The 19,092-nt window shown below is 42.7% G+C and overlaps 1 protein-coding gene across 4 annotated transcripts; it reads left to right on the top strand.

Annotated features, from left to right (window-relative positions):
- Nucleotides 1–627: 627 nt before the first annotated feature.
- Nucleotides 628–16,214, top strand: SLC46A3 (solute carrier family 46 member 3). 4 transcript variants are annotated; one of them, XM_032610780.1, is made up of 6 exons: nt 628–1,105; nt 1,589–1,802; nt 7,103–7,973; nt 9,435–9,518; nt 13,606–13,762; nt 15,783–16,214. In XM_032610780.1, exons 2-6 carry the CDS (start codon nt 1,614–1,616, stop codon nt 15,865–15,867), a joined length of 1,386 nt encoding a protein of 461 aa, XP_032466671.1. In that variant the 5' UTR covers nt 628–1,105; nt 1,589–1,613; the 3' UTR covers nt 15,868–16,214. The 4 variants fall into 4 exon arrangements, with proteins under 4 accessions (XP_032466671.1, XP_032466672.1, XP_032466674.1 ...); XM_032610783.1 differs by lacking the exon at nt 628–1,105 and adding an exon at nt 4,842–4,969 and having other exon boundaries at nt 1,687–1,802; nt 15,783–15,879; XM_032610781.1 differs by lacking the exon at nt 13,606–13,762 and having other exon boundaries at nt 635–1,105; nt 15,783–15,879.
- Nucleotides 16,215–19,092: the final 2,878 nt, after the last annotated feature.

Here is a 19,092-nt window from a genome sequence, read left to right as displayed (position 1 = left end):
GTGGTTCCCTGTGAATGCATTCCTCCCCGTTACAAGAAGTAGTAAATCCAGCTCATTCATCTTCAGATGTGTTCCTGGTGGGCTTGCTGGGGGGAATGTACTGTCCCTCCTTTGCCCCGGGGATGTGCTGTATGCACACCTCGAGGGTTTCATCACAATGATCCGGTAAGGCTGTTAATGACCACCTGACAGATAAAGAAATGGACGTTCATAGCGATGAAATAATTAGCCCAAGGTTGCATCACCAAGAAGAGCCAGCGACCACATTCCAGACCCCGGCTAACCCTGCCAGAAGCACTCTCTCTCCCGCACCCTCCACGGGCGCCCCTACCCGATCCCCCTCTTCTGCGTTTCTCAGAGCACTTGCCTGGCCCGCACGGATGCTACAGTGGCCTGCATCCCAAAATGTTACTTCTGCAACAAATCTCCTGTGTGCTTCCGTGAGAAGCGATATTCGGACCCAGAAAAGCTCTCTAACCTCAGAGCCCTTGCACGAGCCCGGGGCTGCCGGCTGCGGCGGCCCTACCGGGGCCTCCGGGGGCGGGCGCTCGGGAGCGACGTCGGAGCGGACCAATCCCCGCGGGGGTGCCGGCCAAGGGGCCCAGTCGCAGGAAAGCAGGACAGCGACCGCCCAGGCGGCGGGGGACCAGCACCCCCGAGGCCCGTCTCCTGGGCCGGAGGCGATGCTCGGCTGGCGCGGCTGAGTCCTCGCGAGCGCAGGCCGGGCCGCGGACCCAGCGACAGCCCGCCGACGGCTCAGGGAGCAGCTGCCCGGCGCGCGGGCCCCGCGGGAGCTCGCCGGGTGGAGCCCGCAGGGCCACGCAGGAGCTGAGCGAGGGCTGCGCGGTGAACTGTCACCGTTGTCACTCTGGACGCGGAAGCGCGCTTTCCTGTTTTGCTTTAAAATCAGGCTTGCGGTCTCCCGACCTGCGCATCTGGTCGAATTCAGCGGCAATTCCCCTTCCCATCCCAGCGCGGCGGCACAGACCCAGCCTCCGTGCGCACTTGCTGCCCAGCAGCCCCTGAAAGGAGACAGCCCCCGAGACTCCGGCCCCGAAAACGGTCAGACCCGCGCCTAGCTCGGCAGGAAGACTGTGACCGTGGGGTGAGTTAAAACAACATAAACAAACCCTTACGATTGGAAGCTGCTTTTTAAAGGCCCCCTTCCTGTCCGCTGTTCACAAGCAGCAAAATCAATAATAAACAATTACGTAATTGTCTCGTCCCCAGAGCAACCGCACTGTTTCCCTTATGAAAACCAGCTGGCAGTATTCAGTGTGGGAGTTGTAGTGTGACCACTGGATAGCCAAAGTGGTAGACAGCTTATTAAGACTATCTTAAAGAATCATCTCAAGGGCGGGTTGAGTCCTTAAAGGTCCAGCTCTTAAAAATGTTAAGTATGACAGTCTCAGGTTTACCGAATACCCTGTTCCTAAGTGAAAGTTACTGTCTTAGGAAGTGCTTACTGCTTTCTGTTCCCTAGTTTGCTTGTTTACTCCACAAAGTTCCCCTAACTTCCCCATCATTGAAAATCTAGCCTCTCAGATAAGAGTGCAACTGATTATCTCTCTCCTTTTCTTCTTAATAGAATTTCAGCTACCTACCCAAGCAAGATGAAGATTCCATTTGTGGAACCTGCCATCTGCTTTAGTGTATTTGCTATGACTTTGACTGCTCCACTGACAACACAATATGTGTACAGGAGAATATGGGAGGAAACAGGCAACTACAGCATTGCACCCGATAGCAATGTTTCTGAGTGTGCAAAAAACAAAAGCAGCCCAATTTTCACATTCCAGGAGGTAAGATATTAAAATATTCCTAACATGTATTAAAAAGGGAATGTGCAACAGGATTTTAAAGGAAAGAGGATCCTGCACTCCTCATACATTGATCTCTTAAGGGTCACACGAAAACCCCTAAGTCCCAAACCAAAAGCCTTTATTCTCCTTTCTGCCTGAAGCTTCCTGACACCTTTAATCTGCCTCTTCTACTTAAAACCCCCTTCTTCTGTGACACTGGCTCTTCTCCTTTGTCTCAGAAAATGTCAGGGCAGTCTCATCTCCTCCGTGGTTGTCTCCTTTCTTCTTCCCCATGGAAAGCCTGACAGTTGGGACAGGGCAGGCTGGAATGGTACTTGGTGGCCAGGGGTCGGGTGAAGCATGGGTCCTGCCTTTCCCTTGCCCGCTTCCTCCCTACCCGCTTCTGCTTCACGGGCATGACCCAGTTTTCAGTGACCCCAGAAAGTGGACCATCCCTGAAGACTGTGGGCCTGCGCCAGGGTCTGTCATGGGGTGAGGGTGGCATTTGTCATCCATCATTCGGTGTTATCAAATCAGTTTGACCCCCCAGTGCTGAGGAGCATCTGTGTGAGGATATGGGGGGTGGGGAGCACCCACTTGCGCTCTGAGGACACTGAAAATGTTCAGCCAGATACTCCAGAGCCCTTCCTTCCCCAGGTCCAGCCTCCTCCCCCAGGAGGTACTGCGCCAGTCTCCATTCCCTTAGGCAGTCTTTACCAGTGTCCAAATGCAAAGCAGAGAGAGCATCCAGATTTGGAAATCCCCCCCCCCATGCCTGAAAAACAACCACACTTGTAAACTTTGAACTCTTCCCCTTGGGAATATTTTGTGATGGCAAAAGAGTGGTGCTGCTTCCCCAGTCAAAAGATGAAAAGAGTCTAAGGGACTCTGAGTCATCTGCACCCATGGAGAAAAGAACAGATTATTTCTGAACAGCCATGCAGATATCAAGGTTCTGGCCTAGAGTGAGGTCATAAAAACCGAAAGGCCAACAAGGGGCTCTCCTCTTGGTTTCGTCTCCCTTTAAGAATGTTTCCTGTTACATGTATATATCTCCAGGGAGTAAGAAGGTTCCAGAGGCTCATCAGTTTCTCCATTTCATACTGTGAGTTCCTTCACCAGCCCCCTGGGAGCAGTGGGAGGGACAGAGGAGAGGACTTGAGTGTCTGGAAAGGTCGGCTGTCCTCACCCTCTAGAGTGACGGGAGACGGGCCTTGGTCCAGCTGCTTTGGTGACCTCTGTGACTGTACAGGTGATGAGTATTGACCCCGCTCCCTGCCTAACCCAGCTGCTGAAAGCCCCCCACTGCCCAGAGCAGGGGTCTCATTTTGAAGATTTCTGCCAAACTTTTTGATCGATTGACTGCTGTTTCACTGAATTAATGTTCAAGAGAACATACCGCCCTAGATCCTTGCCTTACAGTCAGTGCGCTAGAGCTACAGGTGCTTCTTCTAAGACTGGGGAACTAGAAACCATCCCACCCACAACTGGGACAGGGCATGGTGACCCACTCACCACTCGCTCCTTAGGACAGAGGAACACCTCCTTCTGACCCCTTCCCTGGATCCTGTCCCTGCTGAGCTTCTCAGAGAATATTCTGCCCCCTTTAAATCCGAGAACAAATGTTCCCTGCTCTGTGAGCTTCCGCTTAGAGATCTGTGGACTGTTCTTGTAACCCTAAAAATAAGAGAGGTCATAGTACAGGGTCAGCCCCTGATAAAATAAATGATTTTTTCAGCTCAGATTTTTCTCAAATCTCTCCCAAAAGATCAGTTGTGTGTAAGAATACAATGTGTTGAACCTCTGTTATGCCGTTTTTATTTAACCTTCCCACGTAACAAATATACACACTTACGTACGTATTGGTATGCAAGATAGTATCATGAATTTCAGGGTACAAAAATAAGAATAATCAGAGCAATTTCACTTATATTTAACATTTTGAAAGTCTATTTGGATGAAAGTCATATTTTTCAATCTATCTGGGGTTAAAGTATATATAACATAGATATTCATATGGATATTGATCTAACCTATCTTTCAAATCTTCAAGTTTTCTGAGCCCTGTGACTGTAAGTACAACTACATACTTCTCTTGGGCGATGAGATTAATCTCTAAAAGGCCTCTTAACAAAGTGGCAAGGCTGTGGAAGGAAACTCTTGGCAAAGGGCAGAGAGTAGGGAATTCTGGGATGTCTACTGACTTTTGTGGAGGAAGGAATTTTTAAGGCCCTTACCGCCCTCTCCTTCCCTTGTAAATGATTGGTTTTGAAGTGTTACACCGGCCACTGTGGCCTGTTCTCTTCAGGCAGCTTTCAAGATAGGGACTGTGCCGCTGGAGGGGACAACTTCGGGTCACCCAACAGATCATGAAGTTATCTTCCCTCAGGAATTTACTTATAAACCTTTTAATAACACAATCCCTGGTTACCAGCAGGTAAGGAATACCTTCTGCTCAACTGGAATTAATATGTGCATTTTAGCCTATGAAATTGTGCCTTCCTTAAAATTGATAGCACTTTCCTTAGTTTATCCCTGTCTCAGTACCTTGTCATTCTGTTCAATCTTGTATAGGAAATAGCTTTTTTTTTTAACTCTGATTTCTCCCATCTACCCTACTATAACACATAATTCTCCAGAGTTTATAATGTTCAAACACAATTTCTTCTGTCTCAACATTGATGTATGGTTGAAATATGCTTTGAGTTTGTTAAGATCTGAATTTCACAACATGGGTTGCAGATGAGGTGAGCAGTCTGTGTAACAGACTGGGTTGGGATGACAGTAGGAAAAAAGGAGAGGACAGGACTTAGGCAGAGGCGTGGAAATGGGAGGAGGAACCCCAAACTGGAACATCTTGCTGAGGAGTTGATTAAACGATAACTGTTTCATTTATTTGTTTATTCAATAAATATTTACTTGATGGCTTCTATATCTGTAGGAGATACAAAGATGTGCTCAAAAGATCTAACCTAGTAAAAATGAAACAGCACTGACTGTATGAGGGCCCTGTGTGGAGCACCTTATATTGACTTTAAGTCTCCTGACAGCCTGCAAGATTGGGACTGTTGACGTTCCCTCTGGTCAGATGAAGAAGCTGCAGAGACAAGTAATTTGGTCAGGATCACACAGAGCACGCAAGCTACAGAGGCCTATTTTACTTGATGGTTTGTTCATTTAATCAATCTGTCTATTGAGTACCTACCCTCCCTGGAAGCGCTTTTCTTGGAGCTGGTGATACTCTGGTGAAGAGGACAAGGTTTCACCCCAGCCGGGAGCTTAGGTTGTAGGAGGGAAGTCACACAATGCACAGATCGAATAAAATATAATTTCCTGTCAGGGAGCCGGTGAGTCTCTAAGGAGAAGAACAACAAGGATAAGGGGCTGGAGCGCTGGGTGGGATTAGTGGTGTTGCTTTGGATTGAGTGATGGTCAGGGAAGGCCCTTCTGAGGAAGTGGTTTTGAACTGAGGAACTGAGCTGTGCAACGATCAGGCAGAGGGAACAGCAAGTAGCATGGAGGTTTGTGGAATGGCTTGTCGGCCGAGAGGAGTGAGGAAGGGGAGATGAATCAGAGGCTCCGTGACGTGGGGTCGCCCCTCGCCGTGGCAAGGAGTTTGCATTTATTCCAGTGTAAGGAAAGCCACTGGGGGGTTGACAGAGGAGTGACACGAGCTGATGTGTGTTTTTAAAGACCACTCAAACTGTGGTGTACAGAACTGACTGTATTTGAATCCAGATTCCTCTGACTCCAGAGCTCAAGCTCTTAATCAATACACAAAAAAGTACAGCTGGGGAATGATAACTGTTCTATGAGAAGGTTCAGAAAAAGGAGTGATGACCCCTGTTTGGGAATTTCAGGGAAATCTAAGTGGGACCTGACTATGGACTGTGCCTGGAGCATAGACCGTATCTGGGGGGAGAGTGGGGATAACGCTGAAGATGAGATCAGGCCACGTCTCGGGGGCCTTAAATACCAGGCTAAGGAGTGTGGACTTTCCCAGGCAGTGGGGAGACACTGCAGCTTCTGAGCAGGTGAGAGACGTGCCGATAGTAAGCTGTGGTGCTATGCAACATGTGCCCGGCAGTAGTGTCTGTGATCTGCAAAGTGGTAAGATTGACATTATATTCTGAATTGAATGAAGAGACCAGTTAGATGCCAGGGTGGTCCAGGTGAAAACCAATGGGAGTTGTCATCCAAGTGGCAACTATGGGACCATCAAGAAGGTAAAGTGAGCAACTTTAGCGGGACAGGATAGACTGTGTTGGGGGGCATGGACGAAGGGAAAGGCTAGAAGCAAAGATGACCGAAGTTTGGGGTTTGAGTGACCAGAACATTTCCTGGCAACATGGAATGGCTTGAATTATATAAATATATAAAAATAAAAATAGGCTCACTGTTTTAAAAAACCATTAATTCGGTATCTGATATTTTTGTGGTTCATCATATTTTTGTGGTTTTTAGGGTGCTTTCTAAATATTACATGAATAAATCTTTTTTAAAATGAGTTTAGTAATCTCCATTATAGAAACGGCACATATCCTTTAATATAAAGTTTGGAAAATACAGAAAAGTGGTGCGAAGAAAATGCTTTTAAATCACCCCAAGTTCTTCCCATCATATACCTAGTGTCACGATTGTTACATCTGCCAATCCACGTGTACGTAGTTGTTTTGGGCCTCAGGAAAGTTGAGTTTAGCTCACTTCTTAGTTCATGGCACGCTACCATCTTTAGTCAATACAAAGCTCCTCTTCAAGTTTTATCTTAATTTTTAGTAAATAAAGGAATATTTGTGGAGACACGTGAAAAGGACAACTGAGCTCTATCTAAATAAAGGCCTATCAGATACGATGTTTACATGTGATATTCATTCCTCTTTAGACAGAAAGGTGTATCATGGGAAAGGGTACCGTTCTTGCTTTAGAACAGTGGTCATGATCTCTTAGTGCTAACTGTTCACAGGAGAAAGAGAAGTCATTACATAACCAGTCCCTGAGGCCTTGGGTTCTGTGGATCCTCTATATAAGTCAGACATACACCAATACACACACTTTTATTTTTATGGATTAATGTCTCCACTGTGGTACTTGAATATTGTGACTGAGTGTTGATGATTGTATCACCTCTTGATATTTGCTTTGTGAACTGGATGAAGATTTAAGCTATATCAAACCCATGCACTAGAGATTCCCCATCCCTAACCTACTGGCAATATCAAGAAAAAGTATGTACCAGGGTATTTTTAGGCATATTGTATAAGCCTCTGTAAACACTTTGTCTTCTTTTTATTTCTTTGCAGGAAGTTCAGAAAAAAGTGTCTCTTTTTAATCTGCAGATGGACATAAGTGGGTTAATTCCTGGTCTCGTGTCTACATTCATGCTTCTGTCTCATAGTGACCACGGAGGACGAAAATTCCCTTTGATTTTGTCTTCTGTTGGTGCTCTTGCAAACAGTGCTTGGCTCTGTTTGCTTTCCTATTTTGCCTTTCCAATCCAGCTTTTGATTGCATCTACCTTTTTGTGTGCACTTTGTGGCAATTACACCACACTTCTGGGAGCCTCTTTTGCCTACATAGTTGATCAATGTAAAGAAAAGAAACAAAGAACAATTCGAATAGCTATAATTGACTTCCTGCTTGGAATTGTCACTGGATTAACAGGATTGTCTTCTGGCTATTTTATTAGAGAACTAGGTTTTGTGTGGTCGTTTTTAATTGCTACTCTGGCTCTTACTGTTAACTTGATTTATATTTTATTCTTTCTTGAGGATTCGATGAAAGAGCCTTCATCTCAGAATGTTTCTATATCATGGACTGAAGGCTTTAAAAACTTATTTTACCGAACTTACATGCTTTTTAAAAATAATTCTGGTGAGCAACGATCTTTGCTCTGTTTGTTGCTTTTTACAATGATCACTTATTTTTTCGTGACAGTTGGCATTTCCCCCATTTTTATCCTTTATGAATTGGATTCACCACTCTGCTGGGATGAAGTTTTAATAGGTTATGGATCAGCTTTGGGTAGTGTCTCTTTTTTCAGCAGTTTCCTAGGAATATGGCTTTTTTCTTATTGTATGGAAGATATTCACATGGCCTTCATTGGAATTTTTACCACCATGGTAGGAATGGCTATGATTGCTTTTGCCAGAACAACATTGATGATGTTTTTAGGTAAGTTACAAATGTAGCCTAGAACTGTGTATTGATGTTTACATAAAATGAATTTAGTCTGTTGGGTGAGAAACTTTAATATAAAATTCTCTATTTAATGCATTTTAGTTCAAGTAAAGGTAATTTGTTTAAAGCTAGCTTTCCAGAAGCTGAAAACCAACTGACTTTAAAGAAAAAAAAAAAAGCTGAATAACCATAATTTTCCAAATTTGCACATTTGCCAAAAAATGGTTTTGAGGAGCATTCTTCTTGTGAATCAGTCCTTCACAATAGCATTCACCAACTTGAATATTTCTTAAAATGATGCTAAGAAGGCTACAATTTTAAGACAACTGTCTAAAGTATACTCAAAAGATACATTAAAAAATTCATTGAATATATTCAAGAAGATTTTGCAAATTGATCTTTCAGCAAATTGGTCATTTCATGAATTGGCTTTTGATGAATCACTTTCTGGCAAATAGGACTGCTTCCTTAACTAGGGCTTGAGTGAGATACTGTGTTTGAAAGGGTTAAAGGATCTGTTAAAGTGGGACCTCAAGAAAGATCCAATTTAGTCTTTTTCTACAAAGGCAGTGTTAACCTCTTGCTACCTTGCAGGGAAGCAGAGTGACCAAACAGAATTGGGCTTAATTTCCATCTATAGCACTAGGTGACCTTGGGCAAGTTACTGAACTACTCTGAGCCCTTGTTTTTTCATCTATTAAATGGGCATAGTGGTACCTAATTCAGAGGGTTATAACGAATATTAGAAGAGATAACTGTAAATCACTTAGCGCAATGCCAAGGGTTCAGTAAATGCCAGTTCTCCCTCCCTGTTTCCCTTGGAGTTGCCAACTCCAAGTAAGTTGATATATGTGAAAACATGTTGAAAACTTAAAGTGGTCTGCAAATGTAATATCTTACCATTTTGTCATATAACTAAAAATGCTACTATTAAGGGTCATAATTTAAGAGCAGAGGCAACTTGTGTTCGTGAAATTATTCAGCCACAAAGATGAAGAAGCAAGAAGAAACCAATTTACCAATAAGTAGATCAATATAATAAAAGAATTTTAACGATGAGAATGCCAAGTCTGAAAGAGCAAAAACAGAAAACAAAAAAGTTATTAACAGTCGCAACCTGCTAAACATGACGTTACTCTAATAACTAGGGAAACAGATCCATTTCAAGTGGCAGATTATATAGATCTGGACCTGTAACTTCCATGAACTCTTGTTCTCTGCACTAGAATAAGAATTTAAGAGTAAACTTAAACTTGAGCATAATCTTAAACTGACCTGTCTATAGTCTATCTTAATTCATTAAACAGAATTCTACCATTAATTAATTCAGCCGTTAGATGCAATGAGTTAAGATGCTTACAGAAAATGAAGTATTTAGAGATTAAGTGTTCTACCTTTAAAATGGACCCTTAGTTTTCTGATTCAGCCAGTAATTTCCGACTATTCCTCTCACAGTCAGGCTGCCATTCCTTTTCACTGTTGTGCCACTCTCTGTTCTACGGTCCATGATATCAAAAGTGGTTCGTTCTACTGAACAAGGTGAGTTTAATTTGCTTAAGGAACAGAATGAATCTATGATCTGTACCAACTCATATCTGTGTACAATCAGTGTTTGATTCTTCAGGATATCCTACAACCCTTTTTCTGCACAGAACTCCTTTTGAATTGGTAAGGTCTGTGTTAGGAAGAGCTTATATTCAAGCAAGGGAGCCCCTGCCCGGGGCCTGGTGCTTTAGAGGGCTTTCTCTGGAGCTGCCCCGCCCCAAGGGGAGAGGAGACCTCAGGGCCAGGCGATATGCCCCCTGGGAGCCCACAACACTCCCCCCTTCTAGGCTATACTCTGGGTACGTGTACGTGGGTCCCCATAACTCCCAGCTGAACAGCTCATATCCAGTGAATGCCTTGATGATCCTCTTTCTCAGACCCGTTCTCCTGAGGGTAGACTGTGACCCCAGTGTGCTCTCCTGTACACCAAAGGGGTAGCCAAAGGGTGACTCTTTACAGGAGGGTCTGGCCCAACCTTGGAATTGCAGGGCGGGGTGTCTACACCCACGTGTAAATGACCCTTTCTGAGCAGAACAAGAGGTAGAATACAATGTGGGTGGCTGCAGCCTGCAGGCTGGGGACTGGAGGGTGAGGGCCAGCTCTCCCAGGGCTGTCATGTTCCACATGGAACTCTAAAACGTCTGAGAATTCTAAGTTTGTGTCTGACCTCCAAATCATTAGAAAGGTATTTTCTTAGAGTAGGGAGACAGAACATACCTTAGTTATGTTTCCCGACCAGGGATTGAACCCAGGCCACATCAGTGAAGGCCCAGAATCCTAACCACTAGGCCACTAGGGAACTCCCAGAATTATAACTTTTAAATACTTAGAACTTGTAGGCCTCTAATTGTATTCTTACGCTGGATCCCCCAAATGTTAGAGCTGGGCCTGAGTCAGAGTCCTAGAAAAAACAGCATCCCACTCAGCTGATTCAATCAAGAGACTTCAGGGAAGAGGAGGAGAGGAGAGGACGGCCCAAGGAGGGAGGGAGCAGAGAAGAAACTGCACAGCCTTCTCCTCCTGGACCCCACTGACCAAGTCCACGGAAGTCCAAGTCATAATATCTGTAGGGTCAGCCTCCCGAGCACAGAGCAGGGCACAGAAGATCCAACAGCTGAAGGGGAGGACAGAGAATGACCAGTACAGAAGGAAAACAAAAATTAAATCTCCAGTTAGGACTGGGTACTTGTTAGATACCAGGCATATGTGGTGGACCTCCTTTTGCTTTGATCATACGAATATTATGAGACCTTGGAGCTTTCTTTTGTTCCATGTCTTAGCCTGGTGCAAATGTTCATATCAAGTGTTTATGAATAATGCATAATTATGCTGTTGTACTTATGGCCCTTTAGTCAACACTGGAGAAGACTGCATAATTCAATAAGGTTGAAAATACATTTCTTGATTCTTTTCCACTCATAATATGTAGCTACATATTCACACAGCTGTTTATAGATTGTGTGATGAGGATTAATTGGAAAACCACTTAGGAATATAAAAACTACAGTATGTAAAAACCTACCCGCTTCCTTGAATTATGCAATGGTTTCTTAGATACGACACCAAAAGCACAACAAAAAAAGAAAAAATAGATAAATTAGACTTTATCAAAATTAAAAACTTTTATGCTTCAAAGGACACCATCAAGAAAGTGAAAAGACAGCCCACTGAATGGGAGACTATATTTGCAAATCATACGTCTGATAAGGAACTTGTATCCAAAATATATAAAAACTATTAAAACTCAGCAATAACAAGACAACCCAATGAAAACATGGGCAAAGGATATGAACTGACATCTCCCCAAAGATGTACAAATGGCCAACAGACTCATGAAAAAGTGCTCAATGTCATTAGCCATCAGGGAAATGCAAATCAAAACCACAGTGAGACCCACTAGGATGGCCAAGGTGAAAATGCCCATAAGAAGTGTTGGCGAGGATGTGGAGAAACTGGAGCCCTCATACACTGCTGGTGGGAGTGTAAAATGGTGCAGCCATTTTACAAAACAGTTTGGTAGCTCCTCATAAAGTTAAACAGAGTTACCGTGTGACTCAGCAATTCCACTCCTAGGTATATACCAAAGAGAAATGAAAACATATGTCCACACAAAATCTTGTACACACGTGTTCACAGCAGCATTATCTGTAATAGTCAAGAAGCATAAACAGTGCAAATGTCCATGAACTGATGAATAAACAAAATGAGGTGTGTCTGTCCAACGGAATATAATTTCGCACTAAAAAGAAATGAAGTAATCGTAAGTTGTGCTGCTCAGGGGAGTTCAGCAACAAGCTAGAGCTACTTCATGCGATGGCTGTTTGCCAGAATACAGCACGGCCTGACCGAGTTCCCAACAAGACAGGACTCAAGCGGCTGCGTCACAGGGTCAGCACCATACCACCTGTCCCCGGCTGCAGCAAGGGATCAGAAAGAAAATGAAACAATAACGTAGATACATAACTAGGAGAACTTCTTTCCAATTCAACTAACTTCCTGTATTGTCATAAATCATAGAGGCAGTAAGTCCATATGCTACCTGATGACTGGTAATTGCCCTTGAATGAAGCTTTTATTCATTCATTTGACAAATATATATTAAATGTCTACCAGGTGCCAGCACAGCTATATGCCCTGGGGACACAGCAGTGAAAAAAGCATATGTGCCCTTGACATTGACAGAACTTTCATTTTGGTCAAAAGAAGACACATCTCTGATAACCCAGCATTCTGCATAGAGATGTTTGTCGTATGAACATGTGTCCCGTTGTTCAGTGAAGACTTTGAAGCAATGTATGAGAACATGTATAATAAAGTGAAAGTTTAAATAGATAAAAATCAATACACAGTCTAAAAATCAAGACCATGGGGAAAGTTAAAGTCTAGACATGTAAACTATAACCAAGCTAGATCCTCAAGCTTGCCCTTTTCCTTCCTATAAGTCCAATCAAACACAATTACTTATAGGATGTGCACTGTCTGTAAGAAAAATATATTACAATTTGTCATGGAAAAGTAAACTCGGCAAAGTAGGGAACAAGCAATGGCTTAAGAAGAGTCTGCAGAAACTACGTAGGAACTTACGCCACGGAAGCCACAGAGAGCGGCGAACAGCCACAATTGTAGTGATGCAGAATTTGACAAAGAGGAAAGAAAGCACATCAAGATGACCAGCTGTCTTTCGGAAGTTTCACTCTTCAGTCAGTATGGTCTTGGATTCCAGGCTAAATTCAAAACTTGTAGAATAATGACCATTTCTCTGATTGTGAGCTTGGGCCGACCATGCAGCCATTTCAGGCTTCTTAAGCAATGCTCCATGGCCTGCCCTTTCCCACACTCGGCGTGTGGCAAGCGGGAAGGACAGCAGAGTCCCCTCAGAGGGGAGCCAGTTATAAGCACTAAGACAGAAAAATACGTTTTAAAGAATCACTCAATGTCAGACTGTGGCATAACCTTCACTAGAGCACCGGGCACTTACGTAGTTACTTGATGAGTCACACAGGAATCTCGTGTGACTGAACTTTTTGTTACTCTGGAGGAAGAGATCAAATTCAAATTGCAGAATGTATGGTAAGAAGATTATCTCTCTGCCTTGCCTGTCACTCTTGCCAGATCTGATTTGACCTTTCAGAGGGCCAGTGGGTGGGACGTTGCTTGCCTGGGAGCCATCCTGCCCCTGCAGGTGTGTCCCAGATTAGCGCAGGGACTGAGAGTGGAAGGTGGCACCTCGAACCTCAGGGGCAGGTGGGGCTGCGTCTCAGGCTGTAGCAGGGACGGGAGATGCAGCAGATTCCACACGCCTCAGCTTCCAGTGCCTTTTAGCTTTGCCGCACGGACCCTGGAAGTACTGATTCCAGCTCCTCTCACACCAGGTCCAGGGAGAACTCCTGAGCTCCGTTTCTTCACCCACAAAACGGGTGACTGCCTTCTCAGGGATTTTGAGGGAGTAGCTTTCCTTCACCAAGCAGTGCCCCCAGGGCTGCACTTTTCACTGAGTAGCCACGTTTTCTGCATTATTTTTGTTTGTTGTTTTGTAACTCAGCCTTTTCTCTCTCTCCCTCCACACCCTGACCCCAAACAGGCACCATGTTCGCTTGTCTCGCTTTCTTAGAAACACTTGGTGGAATCACTGCAGTTTCTACTTTCAACGGAATTTATTCAGTCACTGTTGCTTGGTACAAAGGCTTCGTCTTTCTGCTCTCCGCTGTTTTATTACTAATTCCAGCCATCAGTCTATGGTATGTCATTACTTTTTATCCTTTTATCAAAGGATAGATGGATTGAATTCCCTGACCTCACCAGTGCAATTACATAGATCTGTTGAAGTTCTGCCTTGGAATGTACTTTTCTCAAGAACTTTTAGACATGAAGACATCTGTCAATAATTTTGGAGACTTAGAAAGAAAGAGACAGTGGTGTGGCCAACCAGGACTAAGAGAAGAAACACTGGGTTAGACAGAGACTCTGAGAAGTTACCCCCTTATCTTTAAATATGAACAGCTGATGGATTTAGTGTCTAAGAATATATATGTATTATCAGTACATATATATTCGTATGTATATTCAATACACATATATTCTATGAATATGTATATACATATATATACATTCAAACAATGACTTCCTACAGTATAATATCCCCTGAAGGTCAAAGATTACTCTAAGAAGATATACTTTAATACAGATCCTTGGGTAAATGACAAGAGCAGATAGCATGCACTGGATATTAAGAATTCTCTTTCCTTCACAGAGATTTGGCTTATTTGATGATTTCCTTTTCAAATGTAAATATCCAAGTAAATACAAACTACAAAATTCTATTTGTGAATAGTACATAGAACAAAAAGACCAGAGGCATAAACGTACAAGAAGTATGTATTCTCCCTGTCCCTTTCAATGAACAAAATGTGTAAGCCAGCTAGATAAGTGGTTGTGAAAACGCACAAGCGAATATATTTGACACATTCTCTGGGGCCCAAGCATTGAGCTAAGAGCTCATTAACCTGCCTCTGCTGGGCTTGCCCATTTCACACGGCTGCCGCAGAGCAGGGTGATGGGGACGGGTAGAAGGTGGGGCACAGGGTCTGGCATCTGCCTTCCCCTAAGCACTGTGGGCTGTGGCTGCGAGGGAGGGAGAACAGAATCTATCCACACAGGCTTTAAACTCTGCCATGGCTGTGAACTCCTTAAAGGGCTGGCCTGCGTCTTATTCAGAGTAGGACCTCAGTACATTACTGTCTCAGTGGGATGCTGATACGGAGGTCTGTGTTAGGTGGACTACAATAGTATTTACAGTTCCTCTGTAACTGTGATAAAAGCTATTTTTACTAGGTATCTTTTTAAAAGGAGACTATCACCTATTGAATTGGCAAAGTTAAAACTCCATGCTTTGCTAGTGAGCACACGATGAGACCATCAACCTTATACTTTGCTGGGAGCAGTGTTATTCGGCATTATCATTCTTGGAAAGCAATTCATGAACATGTATCAAAAGTTTCCCCAAAAAATTCATGGTATTTGAACCAGTGATCCCATTTAGAATCCTATCCTGAGGAAATGATGAGAAATGTCAAAAACTTATATATAAACAAGTTCATTATGGCAAAAAATATTTGAATGACCAAAATAGCCAACAACAGGAAATGATTAAGTAAATGATGGTGAATCCGTATCATGAAAAATGGCTTTAATAATAACTGTATTACATGGGAAGTAGAATAATGGGTCATGTTCATTTTACTCTTCATATATTTATAAATACTCTGTTATGAACACATATAACTTTTATAATTGGAAAAATTAGTGCAGAGAGATTAAAGGTCATTGTGCTTTTAATAATGCATCTAGTGTAAATGTTGGTCTTCTGAGATTTTTTTTTAATCTGTTCAATGTTTTTAAATTTAAAATTACACGCTATTTTCATTATTTCCTGATGTCTTCTATCCTAGCTTCAGTTATAGGTATTAAACATGAACTTCAGTAATAGTTTTAGTTACAACTATTTTATGTGGATGGACTATGTGGAGGAGACAATGGGACAGATGGACATTTTAGGGATCTGGAAGGGGAAGAACTCATGTAGATTTTTTAAATTTTTATTTTCAGAAAGCTATGCATAACAAGCCTGTTAGATTCAAAATACCAGTATCCTCCTTCTTTGTATAATTTATTAAAAGCCATGTAACCAGGGAAAAGATGGAATACAGATTATTTCTTATTTATGTATTGCCTTAATCGATGTCTTATTTGCTTTGGCAGTGCTGTCAAGTGCATCAGCAGGAATGCGGGAAGCTATGTCCTTCTTATACAAGAAGAATCCAGCGAAGACACTTCAGACAGATGATTAATTGTGATTTAAAAAAATCCAAATGCTCATATCATATACTCTTGACTTCTGAAGGATATAAGCTAGCTCCACAATCAGTACTTCATGAATAATCAATGCTGCAAGTCCTTTCTTCTAAACTAAACAGTCAGAAATAGTTGCTGCTCCAGCTTCTTACAGCACCCTGCACTTTGAGCGCTTTATGAAGATCACGTGACATATTCTCAGTAGATAAAAGAACAAATCTCAAGACACCTCCCACTTTGGGATTTACAAAAGAAACTGAAACTTATCGGTATAAAATGGGACTAAGAAATCTGATACAATCAAAAGCAATAATCTCCCTGATATACTCCAGTCTCTCACATTAAGACCAGGAAGAACTCTTTGTCTGCCTCAGTTTCTTCATCTGCAAAATGACTTTTTGACCCCTCTCAAAGATTTTGAAGGCATAACTGTTGAAAATTATGATGTCAGTCGCTTATAGGAGAATGATAGAAGTTTCAAGTATTCATAATATAATTTTCTTCTACTTGGGTAATGCTTTGTTTTTTAGAGCCCATCAAGGTGTTAGTGATGGTCAAAGCTCTCAGTAGCTGCAATATCCTTCAAAGGGAAGCACTTTAATGAACACGTTTTCACTTTTCCTAATATGTTTCATCAGTGACAGGCATGATAATATTTCCATAAGTAACACAGGGGTGACTGAAAAAAGAGATTACAAATAGTTCCTGAAGAAATGTAAAAACTGAGTAAACAGGCAATCGTGATGTAAAGTAACTAGTATTTATAGAGTCAATATTCACTCCTTCTTTCTGTCAAAGGGTATCCATCTCTTACTGCCTTATACTCATCCTGGGAGCACCATGGTCCCTGAAAACACCGCATCCTCTCCTGCCTCCTGTCTGCACACAGGGTTCCATTGGGCCTTCTTCCCTCCCTACGTTGAAACTTTTAAGTCTCAGCCAAGGCATTGCTTCCGCTTCCTCCGTGTCCCTTCCGGACATTTCTACCCTCCCCTCCTGCCCACCTCCACCCCCCACCCCCGTCCCTGCAGGGCCCCCACAGCTCTCTGGGTACTGCCATCCAAACATTTTCCCTTGTCTTGTAATGTTTGTTCCCCTACTTGACAATGAGCACCTTGAAGACAGGGACAATCTTTGATTCCTCATTATATCCACAATAAAATTTTAACTAAATGAACACAGAGTTTTGTTTGCACTTGTAAAAATCATTTAAAGCTATATATTTAATGCATTATGAGAGTAACCACTGATACCATGCCATAGTCATTAAGCCAGCCTTGCAAATAAATTGAAAAATATGTAGCCCATATGCATTTATGGTTTATGGTATTTTCACAGGTCCTTCAATATCTCCCATTTTCTAAGTTTCCATATATAATAACACAAATGTCTTGAAGTACACCTAGCTGATTAACTCCTTTGTAATCTCTTGAAAGTAGGTAGAGTCTTCTGTTTCATAACATTGTTCACGGCTTTTTCCTGTAAGGTAATCAATGACTGTTTGACCAGCAAATAGCACTCACAATTTAAAAGACAAGAATTTCTTTTTTCCAAGACCATTCCTTTCAGGTTTAGCTAATGTCTTCTGGGCTATTCTCAGATTGACTGATTGATTGATTTTTGTTTTACTTCCTGTTCAATGCTCTTCCCAGAACAAAAGAAAAAGTACTTTATGGTTTACAAAATGCTATGTCAAGTTATTTTACCCTCTTAATAACCCTGCAAAGCAGATGTTCCTTTTTCCCATTTTATGGACAAGGAAGGCAAGTCTCAGGCTTCACCTGACCATGGTTATTCAGCTACCACTAGGCAACAGTATTATACAGAGATGGATTTGGCACTGCTGAGGTTCTTCACAGAAGGGTGTGACAGATTATAAATCCAATATTGAGAATTGTATCAAGGAGAGTATAAAGTGCCCCCCCAAACACATAAGCACTACCAGTACCCAACTAACTGCCCATAAGATTGACTTTTTTGAGGTTAGATAAGGTCTATAACAAAGTCCCTTCCAGCTCAACCTTCCCTGATTTTACACATTCCACCTGAAGTGAAGAGAACACACATGGGAATGTTTAATACAGTGGGAGGATTAACAGATAGTTTCTCAGTTGAGCAAAGACCATTTGAGATGCAGTAAGTGTATAAGGGGACTGGACTGGGGTAGCCCAGGGTAAGAACACAGCATGAATGGGCTTAGCCATCTCCAAAGAGTCTGTCCTAAGAGATAATTAGTAAATGGGATGCCGGGAGCCTAGAGAAGCATGCAAGCTGATGGGGGTATTTAGCCAAGACATGGGGTGGCAGGGGTGGAGGGGAAGCTATTATCTAACCTCCTGTAATGTGACCTGATTATCTAACTATCTGAACAAAGAATATTAATGGATGATTTGTTTTTATGGCATCTATATAAAGAGGGACCAAAAGGAAAAACATGTTCCTTTCATCTAGGACTGTACAAGGGCGGTTAGGTATACCATATCTAACAGAAATAAATATTTTCATCACTCGGGAGGGTGTATTTCCGTTTCTATGAGGCTGGACTATTCAGTAGGATCCTCCATAGCCTGCACTGCACAACTCAAGAAACCCCTTTTCTCCACTCCTATGCTCACTAAATAATCCTCTGGTTACTCACTCAGTATCCAAAAATCTTGCTAATAACAATAAGGTGCCCTAAGTTCAGTCTTTCTTAAAGAAATGTCTGTATATCAGGACCACCTGAGGAATTTTTTAAAAATCTCTGGAGATTCTAATTCACTTGGTCTGGAGTGGGGTCTTAGAATCTATGAAAAAAATCTCCCCAGGTGACAGATACACATTCAGATCTGGAAACTACTGCCCTAATAAGTGCTTCTCATCCCTAAATGCACATTCAGACAATCAGCAAGGGCGGGCAGTTAAACAAATACAAATACCAAGCCTTACTTTAGGCCAGTGGTTCTCAGCCTTGGCTGCTGGGCAGAACTGCCGGGGAGCTTTAAACACCGCCAATGCCCAGGTCCCAGCCCAGGCCAACCAAGTCAGAATTGCTGGGAGCGGGAGGAGGACAACAGTAGTTTTTCAAATGTTCTCCAGGTGATTCCAGTATGTGGCCAGGGTTGAGAATCACTGCTCTAGATCAGGGGTCAGCAAACTTTTTCTGTAAGTGGCCAGAGAGCCAGAATGTAAATATTTTAGGCTTTGTGGGCTACACAGTCTGTCACGGCTACTCACT

This window comes from Phocoena sinus, chromosome 18 (assembly GCF_008692025.1).
Source record: "Phocoena sinus isolate mPhoSin1 chromosome 18, mPhoSin1.pri, whole genome shotgun sequence".
NCBI classification, from domain to species: domain Eukaryota; kingdom Metazoa; phylum Chordata; class Mammalia; order Artiodactyla; family Phocoenidae; genus Phocoena; species Phocoena sinus.
Note: the sequence above shows the minus strand (reverse complement) of the source record. Positions and strands in the feature narration are given on the sequence as shown.

What these genes read in the sequence shown, in the direction of transcription:
- SLC46A3 (XM_032610780.1), top strand. Translation starts at nt 1,614, where the DNA reads ATGAAGATTCCATTTGTGGAACCTGCCATCTGCTTTAGTGTATTTGCT. An exon ending in CAATTTTCACATTCCAGGAG is followed by an intron (nt 1,803 to 7,102) that starts GTAAGATATTAA and finishes ATTTCTTTGCAG; the next exon opens with GAAGTTCAGAAAAAAGTGTC. An exon ending in ATTCCAGCCATCAGTCTATG is followed by an intron (nt 13,763 to 15,782) that starts GTATGTCATTAC and finishes TTGCTTTGGCAG; the next exon opens with TGCTGTCAAGTGCATCAGCA.